Genomic DNA, 12500 nt, shown 5'->3' on the forward strand with positions numbered 1-12500 from the left:
ATTAATGGCCATGCCAAAATGCTGTGATAAACGACTCCACTATCACTAAGACTTTCGTTATACCAATATAAAATTGTCGAGAAAAGCCCAAATTGGTCTACCTTTTCTTATTTCTTACCTCTTCCTCTGACCAATCGAATACCTTCCACTCGCAGACATAAGAGGCTCTGTGTCTCTTCCAGAACTCCAGGAAAACTGTAGCTGTAGGGGAAGTTTCAGGCAATAAAGAATTAAATGGATTGTTTGATAGAACAATAACACAATACGGTACATTTTAGTGTATCTACACATACACCATCAAGTACAGTACAAGTAAATCACGTGACATATTTATACATTGTAAATAATGTTTCAGGGGCTGTAATTAACCAATTTTGTCCTAAGCCCTTTTTGGGAAAGGGTGCCCTCTGCCTATTAAATCCTAAATATCTCAGCCTCCGAAGCACATACAAACATGAAATGAGTTACATTTAAAAGCTAGGACCCTCTGTTTGCCTTAGAATGTGTTCATTCAGCTCTAACTTACCCACATTTTTAATAAAACAGCTAAAATCTAAAAATCCTGAATGCAGCGTATATGTGTCTCCAGGACAAAATGGGTTAAGGTAATCAATGTTAAAAGGACAGTAAAATGAAGTGTAACTAAGTGACTGATATTGGGACATGTAATTAACCACTACATCAATGAAAGAGAAATATCTAAAGTAAACAAACAAACATTCAACTGTTTTGACAATGCATAAGCAGTGTTTCTCAAACTTTTTTAGACCGAGGACCACTTTGTCCGCCCCAAAAATGTTCTGGGACCACCTGTCAGCGGAATTGACAGTTGAGGGGTGATAATTTGACGCTGATAATTTCGATTGAAATCACAAGCCTGTCTTATTGCGGTGAAAATAAGACTTCAGCTTTGTTTAGCTTTGTAATTATGTTACAAATATACTGCTGCTAGTTTGTCTTGGAAAAGTAGAAATCCCCTCGCGGACCACCTGAGCTCTGTCGCGGACCACCAGTGGTCCCCGGACCACACTTTGAGAATCACTGGCATAAGAGGAAGGTGAGTGATATGTGCCTTTGTGCAGAGAACTTACCCCATACAGCCATAAACATGGCAAATGCCACAGTGCCTTCATTGTCAAAAAGAAGGTTCATCTAAAACATAGAGAAAGAAAGTCTTATAATAATAAATAGTTATCTTAATATAAAAGTACAGTAATAACTGTATGTGCCTCTTGAAACTGAAGAAAAAAATATGTCTCAACAAACCATGGTGTGCATAAACTGTGTGTGTGTGTGTGTGTGTGTGTGTGTGTGTGTGTGTGTGTGTGTGTGTGTGTGTGTGTGTGTGTGTGTGTGTGTGTGTGTGTGTGTGTGCGCGCCCCTGTGCGTGCCTGCGTGCCTCCGTGCGCGCGTGCGTGGGGGTGAGCGAGTGAGAGAGACCCACCTTTGCATAAGAGCAGGTCTCATTAAGACTCCACACTTTGCACTTCTTGTCACACAGGGGGCACATGACTGTATCAGATTCACACACCTCTTTTCTGCCAGACAAACACGGAGAGAAAAATGTGAAACAACATACAGTAATTTCAGTAAGTTCTAATATTTATGCGTGCATGCTTGAGTGTGTGTGTGTCCATACAGTATGTGCATGTGCATGTGCATGTGCATATGTGTGTGTGTGTGTGTGTGTGTGTGTGTGTGTGTGTGTGTGTGTGTGTGCGTGTGCGTGTGTGTGCACGTCCTTGCATCCGTGCATGTGCATAGCATACATGTGTGCGTGTGTGCATGTGAGCCTGTGTGCATGTATGCATGCTTTTTATACATACATGAGTGGGCTGCTCTGGTAGAAGGCCAGGCCGTAGAGGAAAACTATGATGCCGAGGAGAGCTGCCGGGATGAGGAGAAAGGTGTACCAGCCCAGCCACAAGTAATATAGCGCTACCTTCTCACCAAAATAGTTCCTGTCGCATGACAAAAATGCCACGTTTACATCGATGTACATACACACAAAACACTGAAGATTCCTTCTAAATAACAAAACCAAAGACCAGGGAAGAAATCCATCAGGAATTTATGAACCAATATACTGTATAGACATTCTTCCATTACTTCTTCAAGCACATTACAGTTTTTCTCAATTGGTTTTGTAGATTTCTCGAATCTTACTCGCATTTTGCAAAACATCACGTTCATTTCCAAAAAAGATTTAACAAGTGGCAAAACACCATGGATGACCTGCAAAACCCAATCTCTTGCTCAAAACCCTTGGCCAGTCTCTCAAAAACAGTTTTTTTTTGTCTGTGAACGTGTCAGAGCCATCAAAATATTATTTCACTGTGTAAATGTTTTGGGAAGTGAGATCTTTCATGGATTATCATAACAAAGCATTTTGCAGAACACGACAAAATCAATTGATAATGTACAAAAACACTGAGAATTGTACACAACCATTTGCATGGTGATGAAAGCATTTGCTAAATGCTGAAAACTATGAGAAACGTATTTTACCATGCGCACAGGTAACAGCAGGAAGTCACAATTGAGCAAGAAGTTTTGAGAATGATTATTCTGTTGTGCGAAATGTACAAAACCAATTGAGAAAAACTGTAATAAGTGGAGAAAGTGAGAATGTGCGTATGAATCTTTGTGTAAATACCTCACATTACTAATCGGTTGCCCCTGGAAACAGGCAGACCAGCGAGCCCAGCTCATCCTCAGCTCCTTCTGCTCCTTTTTCTGCAAAGCACCACATAATAATAGACACATAACATATACTGTACAGCACTGTAACATACGACACATGACAAGAGACACAAGTCTAAGTGTGGTGTACACCGTTATCACAGCTAGGTAGAATATGCTGCCATGTTCTGCCAATTATTCATTCCATCCAACCTGGTGCTAAACCAGCAGAACCCAATTACTGCAACTCATCTGCCGGGCACTAGATCAGCTAATTAGAACAGAATTCCTGCCAATTTCAATATGCAGTTGTATCGCTCATGCGCCTTGGGCAGTCATGGGTGAGCGGTTAGGGCGTCAGACTTGCATCCCAGAGGTTGCCGGTTCGACTCCCGACCCGCCAGGTTGGTGGGGGGAGTAATCAACCAGTGCTCTCCCCCATCCTCCTCCATAACTGAGGTACCCTGAGCATGGTACCGTCCCACTGCACTGCTCCCCATGGGGCGCCACTGAGGGCTGCCCCCTTGCACGGGTGAGGCATAAATGCAATTTCGTTGTGTGCAGTGTTCACTTGTGTGCTGTGGAGTGCTGTGTCACAATGACAATGGGAGTTGGAGTTTCCCAATGGGCTTTCACTTTCTTGTCAATACCCGACACGTTTGCACATGTGGATGTGGTGAATGCTGGTGTGCACTGTTATCACAGGCGAATAGGATATAATGCCATGTCCAGCTACCACATATTCACTCCAAGCTTGTGCTGAACCAGCGGATCCCCATTAACACAACTCGTCAGCCAGACACTAGGATCAGCCAGCTCATTATGTGCACTTCTCTGTGTTAAGCGAACAGAAGCTCAGAATAGAGCAATGGTGCACATCTCTATAATGGGTGCATTAGATATGACCAAGGATATCTTTCAGAAATAGAAGAAAAATCTTGCATGTGCTAAGTGAAAGGATGTCTATATGTTGGGTTTTCTTTGTTTTCTATTTATATTTTTTGATGGTTGCCAGTGGAAGGGACATGTGTTTTTCTGAAAGTAGCTTATTTAACCATATTGTTATATGCACACTGTATTGTATGTAGTGAGGAGGGCAGAGGGGGATGGGGGAATGAAAATGTTTGAAAGGAAAAAAAAGGAAATTGAAGCTTTCAATGTTAATTGTACTTTTATATGTGAAATCAATAAATATATCTTTAAAAAAAAAAAAAAAAAGAAATAGAAGAAAAATCTTGCACATCAACATCGTCCATTCCACCCAACATTTCAGCCATCCTCAGAATAGTATTTAATACAGTAAATGGCCTCGGCTGTGGCTCAAACGGTGAAGGCACTATCCTGTTACACCGGGGGCCCTGGTTCAATTCCAGCCTGGGGGAATTTCCCTCTCCCATTCGTTTCCTGTCACACTCTCACACTGTCCTGTTTGAATAAGGGCTTAAAAGCCCTTACCCCAAAAACACAGTGCATGCATTACATGGTGTGCTGGGATTTTTCTTGCACTTTTCAAGAGGATAGTAGCAAGGAATCCATGGTGGGGTTTTTTTTTCTTTCAAAGATTGGGGTGTCTACCATTGATAGAGGTGCTTGTGACAGTGATGCATACACTACCATACATTTGCTGTCAGACACACACAGATACAACACATGCACCTACGCACATACCCACACAACTGCCTGAGCACACTCACCACAATCTGCAATCGGTAATGGCTTCCAGCTTAATTGTTTGACGTAGTCTGCTGTTTTTTAACAAAGATGACATTTGACTCTGTGGGGGATTCCATGCCAAGTTTCATCTCAGGTCACTCAAAGCCTTTATTCTCTTCTATTCAGGCAGATATTTTTAACCACATCAGGGTGTGAACGACAGCAAGCCACTGCACCCCATGCGGGCTAATTCCAGTGACAGTAGCGACGGTAGAAGAGATACAACGTTATGAGGAGGAGATCACATTCTTCTAGCTGATGATTTGTTTGGGTAGTCCCCTGGCATGAAGAAAATGTGATACTGTGCGCGCCCTACCTGCATAGGTCAAGTTTGTTTAATTATTTTTAACTTCCAAAACAACACTGACACTGCTGTACTACACTACTCCAGCACACAGTCTACGTACTTCTTCAACCCCAGCTACCTTTCTAAAATGTCAAGCGCGATGATGTCACTTCCTTGTTTTTACTCACCTCATGTAAACAAAACTCGGCCTCGAATACATTCTTCTTAATCAGGTCTTGCAGGTATTCTGAGAGAGAGAGAGAGAGAGAGAGAGAGAGAGAGAGAGAGAGAGAGAGAGAGAAGAGAACAATGACAAAACACCACTTCAGAATGTCATTAGCACATCGCTTTGTGAAGTAATTTTTGATCAAGTGTTTATAACAAGGGTGTGATTTTTGGGAGTTGTACTTTGTACTCACCTCCTGTGTCACCTTTTGTATCATATAGACAGGTATGATGCAAAATAAAGTTCACTATCCTTATCCTGGAGGAGAAAATGAAAACAGAGAACGTTCACTTTAGACTCCAAAATGCAGTAAAAACATAAAGATACTTTGTATAGAAATGCACTACAAAGGTAACAAAAAGTAGCTACTATGATGGAACCAAAAGGACATGACAAGTGATCATGTAAACGTCAAACAAATAAAGTTATAGGTCCCTTTGAATATTTTTTTGGTCTTTGATGACTTTATTGATGATAGGACAGTGTGAGAGGTGGACAGGAAGCGAATGGGGAGAAAGACGGGGAGGGGTCGGCAAATGACCCGGGCCGGGAATTGAACCCGGGCCGGCCGCATGGCAGACGAGTGCCCTACCGGTTGGCCACAGCAGGGCCAGTAATAGGTCCCTTTGATGCCTTTGATGCATTTACAGTTGTGTTGCTCAGATTACTTCACATAAAGGAAACAAAAAAACTTTCATAGGGTGACAATAAGACGAAAGCTGATGATGTATTACATTGCTTTGAGGAGTGTACAACCCTTCTGACTACTGTATATTGCTTCATGTCAGCACAGGATTAGGCCACACAATGGGTATGTATTACAGTGCTAAGTAGGGCTGTGCCCTTGAGTAAGTCCAGTATATACAATACATGTGTCAGTAATATACACGTATATCATAACCTTAATCTGCGATGTCTTAATCTGTTCATCAACTTTCTCTGTAAGGTCGCAGCAATGTTAAAGGAGTAATTCCACACGCTTCTGTGTTATCACCTGGTGTGTCAAAAACTCTTCAACTGGAGAGAAGAAACCGAGATTTCACATCATGAGGACTAATGCTTCGATGAAAAGGATCACTGTCCGCTACACCAGTTTCTTCTCTCCAATCATAACAATGTTGTTCTAATGTAGTTGAGTTTTGTCAGTAAACAGTGAGTCTGGTTAGCAGTGATCCCATTTGCACCAAAAAGGCTACCCGTAGCACAGGACTACAACATACCTTGTGGAGAGGGGGACAATGCCCTGCTGTTCATAGCTCCAGTTACAGGCATCGGAAACCTTCAACAGGTATCTGTACTTCTCGAAGATCTCCTTAGGCGCTTTAATGCCATAAAACACTTTGTCATTGTCAAAGAGTTTCTAAGGGAAAGACAAACATGACACAGTATATGGTGAATTGACATCATAGAAGGTCCCGATTGATTCAAACGCACATTGCGTACGCCAAAGGATCTAGCTGCAAACAACTAGACTTCTTCTTTGAGCTTGGAAGAGTTTCCAATTATAAAGTTCACGATGAAGAAATTGCACTTTTGCAAGATACTGAATTAATTTTATGTCGTCAGTGACGTCATCATGAGGTCAAAAGCAGGCAAGTGAGGCAAGGGAGGATGAAAGTCCGCATATTGGAATCCACCCCAGCTGGTTCATAACAGTAGATGTCAAGTTTTGGCAGAGGACGCGCCCAACTTCTTGGAAAAACGAAAGTCTTTGGGTGCGCGATAAAATGTATAAACTTAAGGAAGAAAAATCCGCACTCACAAACTGCGTCTCATTATTTATTTATATTACCACCATATCCAAAAAGCTAACGCGTTTCGGCTATCAAGCCACACACTGATGAAAGCTTGATAGCCGAAACGCGTTTGTTGTTTGGACGTGGTGGTAATATAAATAAATAATGAGACGCAGTTTGTGAGTGCGGATTTTTCTTCCTTAAGTCATAACAGTAGATGGCCACTCACCGCTATCTTCAACTTTTTGTCCTTCAGGGCGTTGATGAAGGCCACCTGCTTCCTGGACACCTCGCTGCTGAGGTCCTCCACGTGGTCCGCCACCAACACATAGTCATAGGTCAGAGGGGTGTGCTTGGAGAACAAACAGGATCATTTAGTAATTAATAGTGTCACATTTAATTTTTAGAGTTCTGCAAACATGCCATGCAAACATCTGTAATTCAATATCTACAGTACACTGCCTCCCACACATGGGACTGGGAATATGAGCTGCATCTCCATTGCCCACTGCCAGAGGTGGCCAAAGTAATGTAGAAGTAGGCCTACTAAATGTACAGGCATGCTGTAAGTACAACACTAGCACATGATATTACATAGCTGCTATACCAGTTATTACATTGTACCTAATGAGGAGTCTACACATTGTTTATACTGAAAAAAACTAAAGACATAAAAAATTAAAAGACAGTACATCAGCAGACCAGTTACGCAATTAATTTACTTGTTTCGGAAGAAGATTTTTTTACTTGTACTTTTACTTTGGCTACCTCTGGCAAAAAGGTATCACTGGTAGGTACTTCCACAGTACTTCCATGGCTCTGTGTGGATGCAACACATTTCTGCAAACCTTTAATAACTTTATGGTATGAATCTTTTGAAACCATTTCCTCCTTACCACTGAGGGTGGAAGATGAATTGTGCTGCCCTTCTCGTTGACTACTCCGATCACCTCCAGAAGGTCGATGCTACCCTACAGAGACACAAGGCAAACAGCATGATGTTACACTACACTGCAGCTGCATACGTTGTATGCCTCACAACACGGACAGCTTGATGCGAGCAGCCGTATTTGATTGTTTGGAGTCCATGATATTATGATGGGCCTAACTAACTAGTACTGTATTGCTAATGTCCCATTATGGACCACTCTAGGAAATGTGTTGGGATAGCATTTCTAAAGAAGCACTATCTAGGCATGTAAGAAAGTCCAGTTGGCCCGCCAAGTAATTTCTTATGGCTCACAAGGGCTTTAGAAGACAGGCAGTTACTCTCACCCTACATTTTAAAAAGCCTACCCACAACACAGGGTTTGTGGTTTTGAAATTAGCCAAGTACATAGGATACGGTATTAATTTAAATTCATTACATTACAATGTTCAGGAATGAGATAGCTAACAGCGTAAATTATTTCTCATTATTGACACTGGCGACTTTGCATGCGACATCTGGCCCTTTGGTCAATATTCTCAACACATTGTTGCCCTTGGCCCAAAATAATTGCCCATCCCTGGTCTAGCGTGTACTTGGATGTTTCAAGACCTGGCATGTCCCATACGCCACTGGTTCTTAACCGGAATGGTCCTGGGACCCACAAAGTGTCCACGGACATTATGTTGCGACCCAATTTTTTGTTGGACGTTGTCGGAAACAGGTCAATTTATTTTAATGATCAGTCATATTACCATGCATTTGATGTCGTAGCATACATGCAGCATGTTTTGCATCAGCATTTAGAAGAGTATTAACATTTTTTCACCCTCTCTTCAACATGACAGTCATTTATGTATTACTATGTTTAGTCTCAATTTTGGAACTGGCAATAAAATAATACATTACATGTAATACATTTTAACACCACAGCTCCGCGACCCACCCAGGACCACTCCACAACCGTCTTTTGGGTCTCGACCCACCAGTTAAGAAACATTGCCATATACTGTATGCATGTTCATAATATCCTACTAAAGATATAGATAAGCATGTGGGTCCAGTTCTCAGATTAAAACGATGAAAACAGATACCAGTGACACAAGTGCACATGGTGACGTCCTATGATGCAACAAAAGAAAATACTTTTTTGAAACACACCAGAAACTTGCCACAAGCCAAGTTTCACACCAGACAGTGATACTGAGACAGAAGTCCTCGGGGCCAAGAAAAGAGAGGTGTGCCCATAAATAGCCTTCATTTAGCCTTTTTAGTCTACACATGGTCTATTCTCCTCCACGCCTCAAAACATAGGTGTTTGTTTACACAGTGTGAAAGAATGGTAGTTGCAGTTACTGAGGATGACTGGCTGTGGTGATGGTATTTTCAGACACGCTGGTGACGACAACGTGACAGAAATAATCACACGCCCTCATGGCAAGTCTCAGCCCTTGACCTAATCACACGAACTGATTCCCCTCAAGAATGTATGGAATGACTCTGACAGCAATTTGACCATGGCAGAAGCACTTAAAGGAATGTTAATCGTGAGATATGAGATCTGTGCCACAATGTGTATGTTTGTGTGTGAGTGAGAGTGTGTGGCTGGGTGTGTGCGTGGGGATGCAAGGGTGCATCGTGTGTGTGTGTGTGTGTGTGTGTGTGTGTGTGTGTGTGTGTGTGTGTGAGAGAGAGAGAGAGAGAGATACTTGGATATATGACACCAGGTTAGAGTGACTTTCCCCTTAGGATACTCACTGTAATACTGTAAGGGTGACTAAGGTTAACAGGAACGCATCAGTCTTTGTTCACATATTAGGCTAGTTTCAGGAAAGACCAGAGAACCGCTTAGAGCAGGCATCTACGTAGTGTTTCAGTGACAGACTTCAGAAAGATGCTAAACAGGTACAGAAAATGATACTACTGATTTTTGCTGTAACTATATTTAGCTTCTCTGTGCATGGGTGTGTGGGAAGCCATAGACTTACTGTACACCCCTACAGTAGTATTTTCAACGACTGTCTGAAATTGCACTGCTATAGCAACAACTAAATCATATGCAATATGCCCTTATGAAGGCCAATATGGGGTCATTTCACGTGAAATCAGACACTTTGGGACCCGACCGACCCGGATTTCAATCATACTTGGTGTGCCTTTTCAGTGGCAAGGTAGCACCCCAGAACTGCATTGGTTTGAATCTGACACTAATATTAAGGGAGAAACAGACTAGGAAAGGTTCACATGTGAGGGTAGGACACTATACATTCAGCCTTGAATATATCAGTCAGTGTTAGTCACAAAAAGATGCCTGTGGTGTTGTTTGAAAGCTCTTTTCTGGCTCTACATATTACACAATCACCTTGGAATACAACTACTCTCAGAATATGAATTATGATAAATTGAAAAATTAAAAATTGAATATCTAAAAAACTTATATTTTAAAATGGCCAGTTCCTTGTCCAAACGTAGCCGGCAATATCATGAGCAGCACCTAAAATGCTGGTGTTCGGTTTGTTATTCATTTCAGAGAGAAGTTGACTCACAAATATGGCATCATACAGACCACTTACTAATAATATGGTAATACCATAGTAGCATCACATGACAAAACAAAAACAAAACAAAAATGGTCAGTGTCCATGGTCCCAGGTTTCAGAAACTAAGGCAGATGTCCATTTATACACACCAAATGATGATATGTGAATGTTTGAACATTCCTTCTCTGTGTACCTGTGCCAGCTTCCCTTTGCCGTACTTTAAAGAGATAATCAATGGCTACACTCTCATTTTGTACTCTACCAGTGCATTTGAAGCAGCAGCTGTGTCTTTTGTAGATAATGTATAAGTACGTCCCGTTGCAGTTACAGGTTCCACTACCAGAAGCACATCCTGATGATCCATGACAAGTCTATCTGGTCTGAAGGGAAAAGTGAAGGATGGAGATGGCCCATGAGGATGCAGGAAGTTCAGTTTCACCTCTCCAGTGCGCGGCATACATTCCTCAGCACATGCTAGCCACCAGTTGCCATCATATACAGATACAACATACCCTTTGATGCTTGAAAATGTAACACATTCCTTTACTGAGCTCACTCTTTCAACCCTGCCTTCTCTGAATGCTGAAAATGGCCTAACTTCCACTGTGTCCATTGACAATGGGCAGAAGCTGTGTAGTTTTTGAGTACCTGGAATAGTTCTTGCAGATTCAAACCTTTTCAACAGGTTCTCAGCTTCATGATGGTACATCTCTGTTGTGGCAAACTGGCAATGGATGTTCTTGACATTATCCTTGACAAATTCAAACAGTTGGTATGGCGTTACAATTTAATTGTCAATAGGACGTTGCAGACTTGCTCGTGCAGCAAGCCATTTAACTGTCCCTCCAACGCCATCACATGGACCTTTGCCATGTGATGTGGCAAAAAAGTGCCACTCTGCAGGTATGTGAAAATCTGCCTCGTGGTGGCACAAATTTGTTGTGTTTTTAAGGTTCTTATATTGTGCAGGAAGTCTGCAACGTCCTATTGACAATTAAATTGTAACGCCATACCAACTGTTTGAATTTGTCAAGGATAATGTCAAGAACATCCATTGCCAGTTTGCCACAACAGAGATGTACCATCATGAAGCTGAGAAAAGGTTTGAATCTGCAAGAACTATTCCAGGTACTCAAAAACTACACAGCTTCTGCCCATTGTCAATGGACACAGTGGAAGTTAGGCCATTTTCAGCATTCAGAGAAGGCAGGGTTGAAAGAGTGAGCTCAGTAAAGGAATGTGTTACATTTTCAAGCATCAAAGGGTATGTTGTAGCTGTATATGATGGCAATTGGTGGCTAGCATGTGCTGAGGAATGTATACCGAGCACTGGAGAGGTGAAACTGAACTTCCTGCATCCTCATGGGCCATCTCCATCCTTCACTTTTCCCTTCAGACCAGATAGACTTGTCATGGATCATCAGGATGTGCTTCTGGTAGTGGAACCTGTAACTGCAACGGGACGTACTTATACATTATCTACAAAAGACACAGCTGCTGCTTCAAATGCACTGGTAGAGTACAAAATGAGAGTGTAGCCATTGATTATCTCTTTAAAGTACGGTAAAGGGAAGATGGCACAGGTACACAGAGAAGGAATGTTCAAACATTCACATATCATCATTTGGTGTGTATAAATGGACATCTGCCTTAGTTTCTGAAACCTGGGACCATGGACACTGACCATTTTTGTTTTGCTTTTGTTTTGTCATGTGATGCTACTATGGTATTACCATATTATTAGTAAGTGGTCTGTATGACGCCATATTTGTGAGTCAAATTCTCTCTGAAATGAATAACAAACCGAACACCAGCATTTTAGGTGCTGCTCATGACATTGCCGGCTACGTTTGGACAAGGAACTGGCAATATTAAAATATAGGTTTTTTAGATATTCAATTTTTAATTTTTCAATTTATCATAATTCATATTCTGAGAGTAGTTGTATTCCAAGGTGATTGTGTAATATGTAGAGCCAGAAAAGAGCTTTCAAACAACACCACAGGCATCTTTTTGTGACTAACACTGACTGATATATTCAAGACTGAATGTATATAATGTATGTGTCCTACCCTCACATGTGAACCTTTCCTAGTCTGTTTCTCCCTTAATATTAGTGTCAGATTCAAACCAATGCAGTTCTGGGGTGCTACCTTGCTACTGAAAAGGCACACCAAGTATGATCGAAATCCGGGTCGGTCGGGTCCCAAAGTGTCTGATTTCACGTGAAATGACCCTATGGCCGCAATGCGTAGGCCCATGTGTTGCCATGTTAAATTAAAAGCTTTTTTTTATATTTTTCTCAAATCTCAGAGTGCCTCTGCTTCTTCCTTCCTCTTTTGGACTAACACTTCACCCGGTACAGATGAGCACCTCATTGCTTGCACAG

General features: G+C 41.8%; 1 protein-coding gene across 1 annotated transcript in view; it reads right to left on the reverse strand.

Annotated features, from left to right (window-relative positions):
• The window catches only part of LOC134447616 (anoctamin-9), a 23452-nt gene that overhangs the window by 9693 nt on the left and 1259 nt on the right, over positions 1 to 12500 (reverse strand). The window contains exons 2-11 of the mRNA XM_063197152.1: positions 7540 to 7614; positions 6873 to 6995; positions 6128 to 6267; positions 5101 to 5165; positions 4870 to 4928; positions 2657 to 2736; positions 1827 to 1961; positions 1445 to 1538; positions 1092 to 1152; positions 119 to 201 (exon numbers count right to left, since the gene is read on the reverse strand). Coding sequence (XP_063053222.1) covers positions 119 to 201; positions 1092 to 1152; positions 1445 to 1538; positions 1827 to 1961; positions 2657 to 2736; positions 4870 to 4928; positions 5101 to 5165; positions 6128 to 6267; positions 6873 to 6995; positions 7540 to 7614 — 915 coding nt within the window. The remainder of the gene's footprint in view (positions 1 to 118; positions 202 to 1091; positions 1153 to 1444; positions 1539 to 1826; positions 1962 to 2656; positions 2737 to 4869; positions 4929 to 5100; positions 5166 to 6127; positions 6268 to 6872; positions 6996 to 7539; positions 7615 to 12500) is intronic.

The sequence above is a fragment of the Engraulis encrasicolus genome, chromosome 4 (assembly GCF_034702125.1).
Source record: "Engraulis encrasicolus isolate BLACKSEA-1 chromosome 4, IST_EnEncr_1.0, whole genome shotgun sequence".
Lineage (NCBI taxonomy): Eukaryota > Metazoa > Chordata > Actinopteri > Clupeiformes > Engraulidae > Engraulis > Engraulis encrasicolus.